General features: G+C 39.9%; 1 protein-coding gene across 9 annotated transcripts in view; it reads right to left on the minus strand.

The window, feature by feature from the left end:
• IPCEF1 (interaction protein for cytohesin exchange factors 1) overlaps window positions 1-18104 on the minus strand; it is a 168891-nt gene that overhangs the window by 62936 nt on the left and 87851 nt on the right. For 7 of the 9 annotated variants that reach the window (XM_061428380.1, XM_061428379.1, XM_061428377.1 and 4 more), the window contains 2 exons: window positions 14793-14832; window positions 14004-14173 (listed from right to left, as the gene is read on the minus strand). In XM_061428380.1, coding sequence (XP_061284364.1) covers window positions 14004-14173; window positions 14793-14832 — 210 coding nt within the window. Of the gene's footprint in view, window positions 1-14003; window positions 14174-14535; window positions 14772-14792; window positions 14833-18104 lie in introns of those variants that run through there. The other 2 variants (XM_061428382.1, XM_061428383.1) reach the window with 2 other exon arrangements.

Consider the following 18104-nt stretch of genomic DNA (forward strand, 5'->3'; position numbering starts at 1 on the left):
ACACTTTATGGAAAACCAAACACAGCAGCACGATGACAGATGAGTTTATCAGCTAGCTTGTCAGTAGAAGCATCTGGTCCCTTGGACCTTAAAAAGCTTGCTCCGCAGGGAACAATAAATCTTCAAATAACGACTTCTCAGGAAAATCCTCAAATCTAACCAAAAGTTCAGCTCATCCCATGGGTCACTTCTCATTCTATTGTTTGGAAAATGTGCACACAGCCCTCATCACTAAATCACATATTACCTAAGCTCTTACTCCACGTTAGGAACTACTGTGCTGAAGAATGCCCCCAGGGCCTCCTAGTTCACTTTCCTGTTTTATGGCTTAGAAATCACCCTTTACACAGGGTCAGTAGGAGTATTTTTAGAATCTCTAGCACATGACAGCCATTGCCGCCAAAACAAAAACAAACATTTCTAGTGTTTGAAAATCCTTAGCACAACCCTTTTGCATCCTAAAATCACAATGCTATACACACACATTTCATCTAAAGTGTACACAAATTTGCCATTATACGTATTCCTTTGATCTTTTATATATTGCCTTAAAATGCGTTTACTCTTCTCACAACCACTCTGAGTTACGTAGGGACGGTATTCTTGGTCAAAAGGTACTTATAAGAAAATGAATGCATCACTGACCTAGGATGAGACAGGTTAGTATGAAAGGGCAGGACTAAGGACCCTGTGACATTTGTCCTTCATATCCATGCTGGCAAAACTCATTTTCCTGCCTGCTCGTTTAAAAGAATAACCGAGATACACACACACACTCGCATTCACCTATCAATATATTTATACGCATACCAAGAACTATATAAATGCAAATATATTAAACACACTTGCATGCTAAATCACTTCAGTCATGTCTGACTCTTCACGAGCCCTCCAGGCTCCTCTAGCCATGGAATTATCTAGGCAAGAATACTGGAGTGGGTTGCCATGCCCTTCTCCAAGGGAATCTTCCTGACCCAGGCAGGGACTGAACCCACATCTTGTGCGTCTCCTGCATTGGCAGGTGGGTTCTTTACCACTAGCACCACCCAGGAAGCCCATATTAAACATACACTATAAATTAAACACATGTTGCTTTATATTCAACTTAGTATATGTGTGTTTGTAAATTCTATTTCCTGTTAGCTATTTTAAAGAATTTTTAAAACCAAGATTTCTTATTTCAAATTCTATGCATTAATGAACTATAATATATCCGTATGTAATACAGCCATTAGAAATGATGCTGTGGATATATATATACATACAGTATATATGTATAGTATATAGTATATATATAGTATATAGACATGAAAATATTTTTGTAATAATTGCTTAGTGAAAAAATCAAGTTATGATCTCACGCATGGTATAACTGGATTTTTGGGAAACACAGAAAAATGTTTGCAAACACATACACCAAAATGTTTGGAGTGATTGCATCAAGGTCACGGGATCATAATTCATTTAAATAAATAAATGATCTTAATTCACTCATTTCTTTCTGTCTCTCTCCATATCTGTCTGACATTTTAAGCCATCTTCTTAATTATTTAAGGCATTTAAAAAAAGTATTTAAGTTTCAGAGAAGCGAGAAGCTGGATTCCACCCAAAAAAGATGAAGTAAAACAGAGGAAGGTTGTGGAAACACCAGCAGAAGCACTCGGCACTGGCCGCCAGAGGAGAGGAGAGGAGGTACCACTGATCTCCCGAGGGCATTCTAGTCCCTGCCACGAGCTGAGGACCATCCTCCGACAGCCCAGCCGCTGTCATGAACCCTGGGGTCCTCCGTCAAAGCATCAGTGCCCAAACACAGTGGACCTGCCCTGAGAACAAGACAACAGGCGAAATATTTCACAGCCTTGGTATCTCACAGCTTCTTCGGCAAAGTTTGGAAAGAATCGAAAGGAAAATAATATTGGCAATGTCAGCAACTGTTCCCACACTGTGGGAATTTAGCAATAATAAGTCACAAAGGACAGCCTACCTCAGTTACAGACTGCCCTGGTCATAATGGGTGTACATGTCTCTGCTCTTTTTTTGGATTTCCTTCCCATTTAGGTTACCAGAGAGCATCAAGTAGAGTTCCCTGTGCTAAACAGTAGGTTCTCATTAGTTATCTATTTTATCCCAGTATCAATACTGTATATATGTAAATCCCAAGTATACCTTCTAGCTGCTTCACTTTGCTATACAATAGAAACTAGTACATTATAAAGCAACTACACTCCAATAAAATTTTTAATAAATAAATAAAGCTATGGGTGGGGAACCATTATTTTAGAAATGCATTCGGAGGCCTACCAAGGAAAATAAATGTTAAGACATGGTGATAGTATCACAGACAACAAATACATTAAACCTAAACCAAGCATCCATTTTAAAGATCTTTTCCACATGCCTGAATTATAATGAGGGAAGGAAAAGAATTCAAAAAGTCTTCAGTCATTCCTAAATGCAGGCTTTCAGGTGGTACCTAAATTCGTTTTTCTCCTTTCACTCAAGTCATCATCTTGAGGGTAACCAGTCACTTCCAGCTGCTAAAAAATCTTTTGCCATCCACCTTCCCATTCTCCTTTCGCATACACACTCCAGGAACATGGGTTGGCAACAAGTGTATCCGTTTTACTTAAGTGGTTTGAATTGCCTTCACTGAAGAAGCATTGTTAAGTACTGGAATTCTGTATGGGACACTCTCAGAAGCTGGTTGTTGGCCAAAACAATGAATACAGAGATCAAACAAATTAGAAGCCCATTATTCATAAAGGATCTTGTTTGGTAGAACTCCAGGAATAATCAGGCATTCAACATGCTTTGATTAATTGATTTATATAAATAATTGACAATTATGTAATGTGATAATTAAGTAATTGTATTTAAAAAAATGATTGGTGCCTATTCTGTGCCTACTGGTTCTAGGCTCCAGGGACATAATTTTCTCTTTTTTGGCTTTTTTTTTCACTTTCTGGGTGTGTCATTTACTCTATACATTCAGTGATATCCCAAGACCAAGGTGGTCACCAGTATTCACGGAGAATAACTCTGAATGCTGAACACTGACTTCTTTTTTTTTTTTTTTTGGTTGCTCCGTGCAGCATTGTTGTTCAGTCATGTCTGATTCTTTGTGACCCTATGGACTGCAGAACGCCGGGCAGCATATAGGATCTTAGTTGCCTAACCAGGGATCAAACCCATGCCCCCTGCAGTGGAATCCCAGAGTCTTAATCACTGGACTGCCAGGGGAGTCTCTAGAAACAGTTTAAATCAGAGAGATAAAAAATATGCCCTCAGGTGTTCCCATTATACTGGGGAAAAGGAAAAAAAGAATATAATAAGCTCTGATTGCAATATAAATTCTTACAGATTTTTTTTCAACCTATGCTAAACTTGTTCAGACATCTTCCCCCAAATCTATGTTAATAACTGATTACTAAAAAAAGTTAAGAAAACATCAACAACTCTTTCAAAGGGAGAGTTAACCCATTTCTTATTTTCTTATGGTGGAAAAAAAAAAAGGTGCTCTATATTGAGTGAAACTTTCAGAGCAGTTTTCTCATAACAAGAGAAATTCAGGCTTTCAAGTAACATTTTCTGCAAAGGTATATTCAGTTTAATCTAAAAACCGTATTAGTCTTTTCTATAGAGATTCTTATAAAACCGATTCCAAGAAAAATCCCTTCCAAACCTAAGATCTTCCAAAATTCACATGACCTAAATATGCAGCTGAATACTGAAAACTTCTGATATAGTCACGGTTACTTGAACCTGCAGACACGTGGAATCCTTCAGGCAGTGAGGGGGAAAGTCAGTCACATTCAGGCTGGCAGGTTGAATTCTCAAAGAACTGCAAGGTCTGTATAATAGGTATACTGGAGTGGAGTGTGACTCCCCTGTTGGCTCAGACAGTAAAGTGTCTGACTACAATGCGGGAGACCAGGGTTCAATCCCAGGGTTGGGAAGATCCTCTGGGGAAGGAAATGGCAACCCACTCGAGTATTCTTGCCTGGGAAATCCCGTGGGTTGAGGAGCCTGGTAGGCTACAGTCCATGGGGTCACAAAGAGTCAGACACGACTAAGTGACTTCACTTGGAGTGGGTAGCCTATCCCTTCTCCTGCGGTTCTTCCCAACCCAGGAATTGAACTGCGGTCTTCTGCATTGCAGGCAGACTCTTTACCAACTGAGCTATCAGGGAAGCCCATTAAACCATATATTAATATATGGTTATATGTTTATATTAACATATAAACTCACCAGTTTACCAAAAGCGTTTATGAAATAAAGAGTTGGTGATTCACCTTTTTCTGTATGAGGCCCAGGGGTTCCTGGGCTCCCTTGAATCACTGATGCAGCAGCACAAAAGGCATCAATAAATGGTTACTCTACTACTAAAGAACATAGGTTTCCTAGTAATTTTATACAAAGAATGTACAAAACTAATATAAACCAGAAAAGTCACTGACAATGAGTCTAAGTGCATATTTTTACCAACAAATTTGTCCTTCCTCAATTTTCATATTATTTTCCTAGTCTCTCCAGGCTCTAAAACTTGGAGACATTTTAGCTTCAAATATTTTGTGTTCTATATCAAGCACTCCACATACCTTTCCCTTGCTAACTGTGTGAGTGCATGCTAAGTCGCTTCAGTTGTGTCCTACTCTTTGTGATCCTATGGACTGTAGCCCTCCAGGCTCCTCTGTCCATGCGATTCTCCAGGCAAGAATACTGGAGTGGGTTGCCATGCCCTCCTCCAGGGGATCTTTCCAACCCAGGGATCAAACCCACATCCCTTACATCTCCTACATTGGCAGGCTGGTTCTCTATGACTTCCCTTGGCTTCCCTTCTCTACGACTTCTGGGCTTCCCTTATGGCTCATCTGGTAAAGAATCCGCTTGCAATGCGGGAGACCTGGGTTGGATCCCTGGGCTGGGAAGATCTCCTGGAGAAGGGAAAGGCTACCCACTCTAGTGAATCTGGCCTGGAGAATTCCATGGAGTGCACAGCCCATGGGGTCACAAAGAGTTGGACACGACTGAGCAGCTTTCACTCAGTTCTCTATGACTCACACCCACTGGGAAGCCCCACTTATTGTGTACTGCGTCCTAAATTTTTAGTTTCCCCTCCAGTCTAGGAGTTCACGTTTCAACAACTGCCTTTTGTCACCATCTCCTAACTGACCCTCTGAAAGCTCCTTTATTCTCCAATATAGCCCCTATACTGCCCCTATATCATCCTATAGGCTATATATATCATCCTATATTGCCCCTATATCATCTCCAATATAGCCCCTATATCATCTTCCCCAGACTGAAGATGAAGCCCAGTCCCGGGAAGATTAAAAGTGATAATGGTTTGGGAAGAGATTTTATTTTTAAAAAAGAAAAAAAAAGACAGGGAAAAAAAGAAAAGCTACTTAGAATATGGTTTTGGCTATGGCTTGACTCAAGGCTTTTCAATGCTTTTCCCCCCTTTTGTTGAAAATAACATTTTCTTCTTCTTCTTCTTCTTCTTCTTTAAAGAAAACCATTGTATGTTTAATTTACCTTTTTTGTTTGTTGGTCTCTTCTTCGTCATGACTCCCTCTTTCCCCTCCCCCTTTTCCAAATGAAAGCCATGTTAAATCAATCACTGGATTGACTGCTTCATCTTTTTATTTTTAATGGAGAGTATGCCACAATTGTAAAGCAATAAGATTTGAGGTAAACAATATGAAAATTTTGCTTTTTGCTAAATGGTAGCAAGTTGAACAGTAATAAAAAATGGAGAAGGTGTTAGTTAAAAGTTATTGCTTCTTTCTCTACCTGAATTTTTAAAAAAAATCAGTTGTCATCTAATACAAGTTTATATTCTATATACAAAAATTTGGAAGTCTAAAAAAATCATGGCTTTAAACTTCCACTGATGAGGCGGATAGGCTATAAAGATGAACTCTGAACTGCTACTAAAGATATGCATGTTTTTTACTGTTGGGCAGGGCAAGGAATTGAGGTGACTTTGTTTGGGGAGGTAGGTAGGTTTGCTTGTTTTTAGTTTCATTACTTGTTATCTCTAGGAGACTCGGAGCCAGTGATCCTTTTATTCTGCTACAGTCTTCAAAGAATTTACAAAAAAAGCAAGGGCCGCCAAAACTTAAATCTTTCTTGATTTCCCCCAGAACTTAAATCTTCCTTGATTTCCTATTTCGTTCTCCAGTGGTTCATGTTTTTAAATATGTATACATGTATCTATTCTGTTTCTTAGATAAAAAATATTTTACCAAGGATCAAAAGAAGAAACCCTAGAATTAAAATGGGGAGATCTACCACAGTGGATTTCTTCTCAAACTGATAACGTTTAGGTTTTAAGCAAAATAAAGTGCCAGTTAACGTGAAACTCAATCACAAAGACTTGAGATTTTTGCTTTATGAAGACAGAGAATTGAAATTCTTTTATGCCATAAATGTGCATTCAGAGTTCATGAACCAAGCTCTGCTTTTACTTAGGGATAGAATGTTTTCCTGTCAGACCCCATTCTTCCCATTTCTTGGTAGAAACATGGTATGGAGAGCATCTCTTGGCTTCCTGTGGGTACACAGGACACTCCTGCACAGCCCACTCGCACTGCCTACCAGCCCTGCTCTGACACGATTTCTCCTGGTTCTGTTCTTCACTCTATGTCCTGTACTTGATGGGAGTTTGTGACATGCTGCTCTGCCACTATTCCATTAGTATTTGTCTTTATACTGGTGCCCTTGCTTATTGCAAATGTCACTTACAGCAGCAGTTTAAGGGGCTCTGCTGGGCTGGAGAAACCATGCATTCAGGAGGCCTGTGTGCAGCAGATAACAAACCAGTCACATGCCTTAAAAAGGTAGTCAAGAGACAGATCTGTAGGTTTGCTTCTCCACCTTCTGATACCATGAGCTAACGGGAAAAAAGGTTTAGGGGGTCTTAGTGTGTTAATGGGCTTCCCAAGTAGCTAAGTGGGTAAAGAAAAGGCCTACAATGCAGGAGACACCACAGATATGGGCTCGATTCCTGGGTTGGGAGGATCCCCTGGAGGAGGGCATGGCAACTTACTCCAGTATTCTTGCCTGGAGAATCCCATGGACAGAGGAGCCTGGTGGGCTATAGTCCATGGGTCGCAAAGAGTCAGACACGACTGAAGCGACTGAGCACAGCACAGCACATAGCCCCTATATTACTGTTCGGTTGGTATTTTCATAAGCCAATTTCATGAGGTCATCTTCAGACTCAAGAATCTGCAGTGGCTCCCTACTGCCTACTGACCAAATCCACATCCCTACCATGTGCATTTGGGGCCACACTTACTGATCCTGGCTCACCTCTCAACGGGGAGGTCATGTAGCCTGACTTTAGTATTGGTAGATCTTGTTCCGAATTCCAGTCCTGCCACTTACTCCTTAAGCAGGTTTGAGCAAGTTACTTAAATTCCCTCAGCTGCATTAAACGCCTTGAAAAATGGGAATAATAAACTCTATCTTGCCAGGGTTTCTGAGAATTCAGTATAATGCCTAACACAATGGGTTGGCACAGTTCATTTATATTTTCATTCCTTTGTTCACATTAGTCCCCAGACTGGAATGCCCACCCTTCTACCCTCTGTCCTTAAAAAAAATAATAATAATAATAAAAACTGTCTTCCAAGGCTGATCTTCTCCACGAAGACTTTCTAAATTCACTGCAATCCACAGGAACAATGTTTTTTTGTTGGTGAAAATTAGATTTATCCAGTAAAGAAGGCTAGCTTCTTTGACCAAGGAAATCACACAGCTTTGGGAAATGATGAGATAAGGAAAAACACACCTTCCTAGATAGAAAGGGAGAAGAATCTTTCAGGAATAAAAGTTGCTTGGCAGAACTCTCCCACATTCAACCCAAAATACTTCCCTTTACCCTGAATTTTATAGAATTCATCTGTATTTCTCACTCTCAGAGCCATTTCTTCACCAATTTTTCTTTGATCATGTCATTTACACAGGTCTTTTTGTGTGCACCAGTCTCTAAGCTTTTAATAGAGTGAAGAATTGCAGTCTCTCATTTATTTGTAATTCTACACTTATAACATCTACATCTACTAGTTAGTCCAAATTATTTTTAAGTCTCAATAAATACTGATGAGAGGATATATAAATGGGTGGGTAGGTGGATGAATGGAAGGATAGATGATAAACTTTTCATGTTTGGCTCATTTAGAAAGAGAATTTTAATATCTGTTATCTGTAATTAATATTAAACTGTGCTTTGTAATTAAAGCCTAAATTGTTTAGGCAATGCCTCCAAGTTTTATACTAGCCTAATGCATATGTTCCCTTGATGAATTCTGATAGCTCACATATGCTCTTAGATAAAGTAAGAAGATACGCCACCAAAATGATTAAATGCTCTGTGAGCAGAAACGTTTAAGAACCTCACTGATTTTAAGTGGGTTATATAACAAAATAATATATATATATATATAATATTTACCATATGATCAGTCTTGGGTATAAATAAAATCCACAACATATTTCTCAAGGAACTATGCAAACTTTTAATGAAGAATTCTTAGAAAAGAAAAATAAGTTATAGCAAAAGGGGAAATCTTAAAGCTGAAAAAATATGATACTTTTCACCAATAAGTAATCACATCTTCAGGACCTATCCTGTCACTATTTCATAGCAACACGCCTGAAAGAAAACAATAATTCAAAACTTTGTCTGTTCTCTTCCAGAGAGAAGATGCTGATCCCAAACATCAGTCTTCAGATGTGCCTGGAATCCAGGTGAAAATCTCGAGTGGAGGGGATTCCCTGGGAAGTCTTCCTTCTCTCTTTCAACATTTCTGCCCTAACCTGGTGATCTGGATCAATAAACCCTCGTTTTCAGCCAGAGGCCATGGTTAGAAAGAATCTAATAAAATAAACTCTAGTAAGACGTTAACAAAATGGGAGCAAGCAGCTGTGTGGGACCCATCTGGGACCATGGAAACCTTCTAGCAAATCTCAAATTGGATCTTGTCCTGTATTTTTAAGAACAGACATGACTAGGTGTGACTATATATATATATATATTTTTTTTTTTAATAGATGTTATTTTACTGGAAAATCATTTTCCATCAAAAGCCGTCTTTACTCCCCAGCCCATTTCTCAAAACCCCCACGGGTAAGATAAATGCTGGTGATTCCTAAATCTTGTTTATTTATAAAATCAACAAATACAACAGGAGTGCCTAGTAAGTGTCAGACACCGCCTAAGGGGCTAAAGATATACTCAGTCTTGCTCTATAGAGATTATTATCAGTAGTGGAAAACAGCAAGACTAACAAGATGTACAGGCTTCCCTGGTGGCTCAGACTGTAAAGAATCTGCCTGCAATATGGGACATCAGGCTTCAGTCCCTGGATTGGGGAGATCCCCTGGAGGAGGGCATGGCAACCCACTCCAGTATTCTTGCCTGGAGAATTCCATGGACAGAGGAGCCTGGCGGGCTTCAGTCCACGGGGTCACATGGAGCGGGACATGACTGAGAGACTAAACACACACAACAAGATGTACAAAAGAGGAAGATAAGTGTAATAAGTATTAAGCATAGGCTGCCGTGGGCACAGAAGAGGTGGCCTAATCTGGGTCAGAGGAAAGGTAAGGACACTAAGAGGATCAGCTATTCAAACTAAAATTTGATTTAGGAGGAGGAGTAAGCTTGATGGGATTGAGTGGGAGAAAGACTTTACAGGATGAAGACAAAGAGTTATCTGAGCCAATAAACAGCATATGCAAAGGCTTAAAGAGAGAGCTGGCATACATGCCATTAATAAAGAATTAAAATTAGTTCTGCAGTTGCAGCTTGGGTGGCAGTGTAGAGGGTAGGGAGAATAAGACAGATATGGGCCAGGAGATTATCAGTAGCCAGGAAATGAACTGGTACTTCAGGGGCAAGGAAAAGCACTTGTGTGGACTTTAATCCAAGATTTTAAACAGCCTGGATTTTTAAGGCTGTTCAACTTGAATATGGTTTTGTAAAACATGCCATAAATTCTTGTGTGCAGCATGAGATTCTATGCGAGTAAGATGGGGTGTGAAAAGCGATAGATGAATGTCTGGACTTGACCTTTCTCAAGAAAATCTGCGTAGCATTTTTTAAAGCATCAAAGTGTGGTGGAAGAAGGAAGTACACCATGTGTCGGTTACTAGGTAACGACGATAACAAAACCCTGAGAGAGGTGAGAGTGGCGTCTCCTCAGGTTGTCAGGTAACAAGCGCGACAAGCAGAGGGACGCCACAACAGCAGCTGCACTTGCACATAAGCCCAGCCTCACGTTTCACTTCTAGAGTTGCTCCTTCTGAGCCCCTCTGAAGGCAGACAATAGCGGGGAACCACACGGAACCAAGTTTGTCCTGGTCCCTGCATGGAGTCAGGTTGGCATAGGACAAAACCTGGGGCTGAGACGTCTAAGGGGCTTAAGGGGATCTGTTTTCCCTCCGTTAGGACTCTGATCACCTGGAGAATGTGCGTGAGTTCCCTGAGTCTCGGCCTTCTCCCAATGTTCAAAATAGGTGACAACTGCTACTTCGGAGGGTATTTTGGAGGAGTTAAAAAAAAACATGTAGGAAAGGTACCTCGAGTCTCCCTTGGCATTTGGCAGGCATTTGATAAGAGGAGACTCTGGCTACGAAACCATCAGCTTCATTACCGTATGAAAAAGAATGGGCAACAGGGAAGGTAGAAGAAAAAGAAGTTTCTTCATAAGCATAGATGCCTTGGGAGCTACTTTATTGAGTCTGAATTCCTTGAGTGGCTTAAAGTAAATAAATGTTCTCAGCCTGAGCGTATGTGTTTGGCTCTTACTTCACAGTTGATATTCACACGGATGGCAGGACTATGACTCTTAAATTAAGTATTCACTGAGTAGACTTTTTCCCCCCAAACAAACATATAATTAAGATGTCAGGGTGTATGTGTGTGTGTGTGTATGTGTGTGTGTAGAGATGACTCCTCTATAATACAGCATAGAATTAGGGAGCTGAAAGGGTTGTTCTGTTATATACCACTAGCTGAATAGGATAATTCTCTGGCCAGATAACAGTAAGTTTATCTCCATTCAATGTTGCTAATCTATTTCTGCTCGAATTCATCATTTGCTCCCTGAGTATTGCTTTATGTGTTTGTATGACAGCAACTGAGGACGGGGGCCTCGAGGGGGTCTGATGGTCCCTCCTTTTCCTCTTCCGCATCAAGTCTCTGTCAACAGTGTTAGTCCCTGTGGAAGCATGAGATTCCTAATGCCTAAAATAGGTAATTCATTGCTCCCTTAAGAGAAACAAGCCAAATGAACTGATGAGGCCAAATAAGCCAACTCTGTAACCATGTGTGGTTCAGAGGGGATTCAATTCTATGAAGACCGGAACAGCACCGAGAACATATTGGAGGGAAAATGCGATTGAACAAGGAAATTAATGCCAGGCTTATATCTGAGCTTTTTTACTTCCCACAGATGTGCTATGCTCCATCAGCACCCAATCTTCCCAACAGTCTCAGAAAATTCCTAAAGAGCTATTAAAAAGTAAATTAGTAAGCCGTCTCATTTCATAAAAGATCCAGACTATAACTTGCCACAACTAGCCAAAAGCAAAAGCCTGAAACATTATAAATGAGAAGCAGAAAATTATATTAACCCTAATTTATTAACCTTCATTAAGAAGGAAGCTGTATTATTTACAATAGCCAAGATACAGAAACAGTCCAAATGTTTATCGATGGAAGAGTGGATTAAAAGGATGTGAGTGTGCTGCAGTCCATGGGGTCGCAGAGTCGGACACAACTAAGCAACTGAACTGAACTGACTGAGATATGTAAATAGTAGAATATTATTCAGCTATAACGGGCTTCCCTGGTGGCTCAGATGTAAAGAATCTGCCTGTAATGCAAGAGACTTGGGCTCAATCCCTGGGTCAGGAAGATCCCAGGTGGGTACTGGGCTACCCACTCCAGTATTCTTGCCTGGAGAATCCCATGGACAGAGGAGCCTGGCAGACTATAGTCCATGGGGTCGCAAAGAGTCGGACATGGCTGAGCTGCTAACACACACACACATTCAGCTTTAAAAATAATGCAGTTCTGCCACTTGTAACGACATGGATGGACCTTGAAGGCACTATGTTAAGTGAAATAAATTAGACAGAGAAAAATGAATACTATATGCTCTCACTTTTATGTAGAATCTTTAAACCTAAGCTCAAAAATGCAGATAACAGAGTGGTGGCTGTCTGAAATGGAGATTGAGGGGTGAGCAAAAGGGGTGAAGATACTAAAAGTACAAACTTTTAGTTATAAAATAAATAAATCATAGGGATGTAATGTACAATACTGTGATTATAGTAAAAAATACTGTATTGCATCTTTGAAAGTTTAAAGTAAACAAATCTTAAACTTTGTCATTAAAAAAAAAAAAAAAGAAGAAGAAGAAGAAGGACGCTGTATTTGTTTAGGAAAAACCCCTTAGGGTGGAAGGTGAGAGCCCAGCCCAAGGTTGCCTTAATTTGGATGAAACCATTCCATGCTAGAGGAGAGATGAATGTATCCAGGAGAGAACAAAAGAGTGAAAAGGAGACAGTGGAGGATTACATATTCTACAAGGTGGTTCTTACTTGTGAACCTCCCAAATCTTTAATAAAATTGCTAAAACTCAAAAATATATATTGTTATAAAACTCAGTGAAGAATTTTGTACCAGGTTTTGGGTGAAACCAAAGCAATAAACTTGGGAGCAGGAGACAGAGGAGGGGGCGTACAGAGAGAAGCACAAGAGAGGGAGCTGATTCCAGGGCAGTGGAATTGGATTTGAGTGCAGTTTAACCAGACCCTTACAGGACAGGTCCTTGGGTCACGTGGATACACAAGTTTTCGATTAGTGGCCAGTGAATGTAGATTTCTTAGCTGAAAATTTCACCTTCAAACTACACAGGGCACTTATTTTACATTTATAAAGTTATTTGCCCTAAAGCTCTGTTGCTCAAGAGATGGGCATACACAAGATATTTTAAAAGAATGGTGTCATATAAAAAGAACTGTTCTGGCTTGTGGTCAATTTTTAAATGATTTCCCCTTAATAGATTAAAGGACATCCATTGCTGACCTTCACTCAACCAAAACGGGAAACAAGCTCTCCTTAGATCAGCAGTTGGCTACTCGGGGTTAGTGGAGAGAGTTCTTCTGTGAAAGGTCTCTGCTCAATATTCAACAACATCATTGTTTTCAGAATGCCTCAAGCCAGGAAGGATCAGCACACTTTTTTTTTTTTTAAATTTTGATCATTACACATTTTAACAATAACTTTATTTTCAGCCCTTTCCAACAGAAAACTTGCCTGCAAAATAGATCTCAAAAGTACACTGCCTATTACAGGATAAATTAGGCAACTTTCTTATCAAGACTTGTCCAAGGATCATTAGTTTAAAGCCATCAGCGTACATGCCAAAGAACAAGAGATGACAGTCAGCGACACAATGTTGGCACACAGGTTAGAGATTCCAAAACCAACTCCTGCCCACTCCAGCCACAGAGAAGGTCAGAGGAAAAGAAAATAATGAAGGAGGGAAAATGAAAACAGCTTCTGTGGACAGAATCAGTTTATACCCTCAACTTTTCTTTAAGTTGAGACCCTTTTTTTAGTAGAGATCTTAGCAATGTCAAGTGTCCATAGCAAGTGTTGTCCATGGAAATCCTGAAATGATTAGCATCTCTCATGGCAGAGTAACATTAACAGGCCCTGAAATCCTCCTTCAAGACAGGTATACATTGGGATGCTCCTCTCCAACCAAAGATTAGTCAAGCGGGATGGTTTTCTCCTCCAAGTACAACAGAAAAACCTACGTATCCACAGAAACAGTTTCTAGAGCTTATTGGTTTATTTGCTCTATTCCAAGTCCCAGAAATTGAAATGATCTTTCCCATAGGGACCACCTGCTCCATCATGATCTCTGACCCACCCTTTGTTGAAGAGGGAAGAGAAGGAAGAGAGTGGACTCACCAGCTGATTGCTGTACCAGTACAGCGACGACCCCTTCAGGACCACCCAGAACTTTTTCCATTTGTTGCCTAGGAAAGTTCCTTTCTCCTTTTTCTTATAGAGCCACCCTTGGCAGTCAGCATGCCCCAGGTCTTTACATGATATCCTCCTTCGACTCATGCTGAAAAAACCTGCAAACAAGTACATGAAAAAGTACGTAACGTTGTACCCTGATTTATAAGACAGAGTGAAAGGGAACTGTACACTGTTTACCTTCAGGAAGTTGGATTTTTGTACCAAGATCTATGCAAAGTAAATGTGAAAATTAAAGTAATTTACCGATTTTATTTTTAAACATTCATTTGGTGCTTAGAAGGGACAAGATCAAAGAAACAGTGAGACACATACAGGTGTAAGTCTAAGAACGTTCTTCAATCGAGTAAATTGAAAACATGAAAATCATGATTCTGGCAGGCACATCACTGCACTAACCAGCTTGTTGCAACAATAATAGCAGTAGTTATGCAAGAGATGGAAAAGGGTTAATGCCCACCTAGAAACACAGCCACTTGCCGACTCAGTGCCAGTCTTTGTAAGCTCTATTGACATACCACGGGGGATTAATCCAAATGAACAGCAAGCCATCATTTCTTAAAATCGATCCAAAAACAAGAACCCCACATTAATCTGCCATCCACGTCCTGGTATTAGCATTAAGACAGACAAACATCGGATCCCAAAGAAGACATCCAGGAGAACACGACACTCACACACACACATAGGGGATAAAGAAACAAAAGATCTAATTACCTTGAGTTTTCTTTCTCTGCTTCTGACGCAAGGGAACCTGCTGGAAATGCAGAAAGGAGAGAAAAGAGGAAATTTCTGATTGTGTTGTAACATTTGTAAAGAGAGAAGGAGGGAGGAGGTGGCAGTGTTTATGAGCAGGATGGAAGCTAAAAAAAAAAAAAAAACGACTCTCCCAGCAGAGCTAAAGGGGCGCTTACTAGCTGAGGCACAAAATGTGCTAATTAGAATCAATAGACATCTGGCTGCACCTGAAAACTACGGAACACAGCATTTATCACTAATGTTTCCTGTTTCCACCCACAACCACCTTTCTCACTACCACTTTAGTTATGACAGGATAGCGTTCACTCAAGTTCTTAAAAATAATAAAAATATCTCCCCTTTTATTCTTTGTGAGAGAAGAAAAACTTATAGCATGCTTTATTTTGTGCCATTTCTAAAGAGCAACAATTATTTAAATAAACCTGGAAGACAACCATTACAGTCTCACAGGACTACAGGTTTACATCAGACTACTAAATTCATGGTCCTGCTACCTCCATCGGGTTGCATGTAAACCACATGAATTAACCATCCCAGAAAAAGAAGTTCCACAACCTCTTTTGGTGAGGTGTAAGTACCTATCTCCTTATTGGGAAATTCTGATTTGCAGCCAGGTTTAATTCACATATTGTCTTATGGAAGATAAATTAATTACCAATTTCTATTTTATACCAGCTCTTCTAAGATTCAAATTAGAAAAAAGATACTATATCTGAAATATACATTTTTCACAGTACATTTTAAACAATTCAAGTAAAATCATCAGACTATAAACAAAAACAGAAAAAAAAATCTTTCAACTGGCTCTGTATGTGTGTGAGATTTTTTTTTTTCCTCCATTATATCTAAGCTGAATTCAGTCAGGGTTAAATGACATAATCTTTTGAGTGGAGAATTTGAAAAAAAATGTAAATAATCGAAGAGGAGTTCTAAAAATTGATATGCAATTCTATTACAAGAGCTTATAAAGTTATTCTAGATGCACCTGGCTAATATCCTCTGTATCTAACTATTGCTTTAATAATTACAATGGCTCTATTATATTTTTGAAGAGGGAATGTGACAGAGTGGAAGTAAGATGGGATTTTTAAATCCAGAGACCTGAAATCAACTTACAGCTGTTGTAATTAGTAGCTGTGTTACCCAGGGAAAAGTCAGTTTAGCACTCAAAACCAACTTCCTTCATTTGTAAAATCAAGATATTTATAAAGCCAATCCCATAAGTCTCATAAGTATTTAATATGGTTGTACACAAAAATGCACTAAAAACTAAAAATTCTTTATGTATGCATGGTAATATTATATGATTATAGATGTAAACAAATGTTTCATATATAATAAACAAAAATTTCCTATCAAGTTTTAGGATAGGTAGGATTTGTATTTCTCTCAGATGTATTTCTCTAATCATTTAACTTCAGTGATGAAGTTAAAGTGCCTTAAACTGTATTTCCTGAGAAACCTCATACTAACTTTTTGTTTTACAAATATTAGAATAAAATTTTATTCTTGAAGAAAGAAATCATTCTTTTGAAAAATGGACATGACAAAGGCAATATTTGCCCTAAATTTTAGGCAAGAGAAGACCTGTTAGAGTCGTGACAGGCAACAAAAATGTAGGTATTTTTGACCAAATTCTAGTCATTTCTACTTCATAAGATACCTCCCACACTGACCTGCATCCTGATCTAAAATTCCCACTATTCTCTCCAATGTTCTTTCTCCTGGGCTTTTTTCTGAGTTCGGCAAAGCCCATTAACAAAATATTTTAACCCAAATATCTTGTTCAGATAATGTATTTTATTTTGATAGCTAGAACTTAGCTGACAGCCAGGACTGAAAAAGAAGAGAGTAAGTCAATTTAGACAGTGGGAATAATTTAAGAGAATCTGGGGTCCAGGAGACCCCAGGAAGCTCTCAAGACAAATTAAGAACCACCAGGGAGTAGGAAGAAAAGGGAATTATGGACAGAGGCAGTCCTAGACCATTCTGGCACATCTGAACAAGGTCAATCACATTAGCTGATACAAAAAGAGCAGCTTAGAAAGGAACAGAAAGTAGGAGAGGACACTGTAGTATCCGTGAAGGGAGGCAGCCCACGCTCCATCCCTCCTGACTGGGAGCAGGTGAATCTCCTCCATCCATTAATTATAGGCTAGTACTCTTGCCTGGAAAATCCCATGGACGCAGGAGCCTGGTAGGCTGCAGTCCATGAGGTCGAGAAGAGTTGGACATGACTGGGCGACTTCACTTTCACTTTTCACTTTCATGCATTGGAGAAGGAAATGGCAACCCACTCCAGTGTTCTTGCCTGGAGAATCCCAGGGACAGGGGAGCCTGGTGGGCTGCCATCTATGGGGTCGCACAGAGTCGGACACGACTGAAGCAACTTAGCAGCAGCAGCAGCAGGCTTCCCAGGTCACACTAGGAATAAAGGTATCTCCTGTTACCAATGCAGGAGATGAGACGTAAGAGACATCGGTTCAATCCCCAGGTTGGGAAGATACCCTGGAGGAGAAAATGGCAACTCGCTCCAATATTCTTGCCTAGAAAATCACATGGACAGAGAAGCCTAGTGGGCTATGGTCCATGGAGTCCATAGAGTCCACTCCAAAGAGTCTAACACAACTCAAGCAACTCAGCACAGCACAATTTGACAAGGTCTTTCCAGTTCTACCATACAAGCTGATGGCTGGTTCTAGAGAAAACCCTCTATCAAACTGCACACTCTGTCTCAACATGGCCCCAAAACAGGCCTCGGTCTATGCTAGATTCTTGCACCTGGACTAATGAGAAGTGGGGCTCTAGGCTGGACGATACCTCAAGCAGGCTGAGCACCCAAAACCGACAGGACTTTATTCAGACTTTTTTTTTAAAACGCGGGCAAGGAGTTTAGTCACTGAGTCAGCCCTACGCCTCAGACAGAACTTTTCCTAAGGCAAATGATCATAAAATCTGTGTAAGTGTTCAAACTGTTTCCCCCAACCAGAAGCTGAGCTGCATATTACAGGAACAATAAATTAGTGGGAATTGCATTTTCACTTGATCGACATGAACTTGAAACCTAAATTGGTTTACATGAAAGAATGAAAACAATCTTGAGAACTTTAGTAAGTTTGAGATATGTCTAACTCCTCACAACAGGAAGTGGAACCCACGAGCTCGTCAGTTTCAAAAAGATCTCACATGTGGTTTATTCCACTAGATGAGCGAGAAAAAGCCAAGCAAACAGTGAGCACTTTATGAAACCATTTTTTTTTATAGGGAATT

Source organism: Bos javanicus, chromosome 9 (assembly GCF_032452875.1).
Source record: "Bos javanicus breed banteng chromosome 9, ARS-OSU_banteng_1.0, whole genome shotgun sequence".
NCBI classification, from domain to species: domain Eukaryota; kingdom Metazoa; phylum Chordata; class Mammalia; order Artiodactyla; family Bovidae; genus Bos; species Bos javanicus.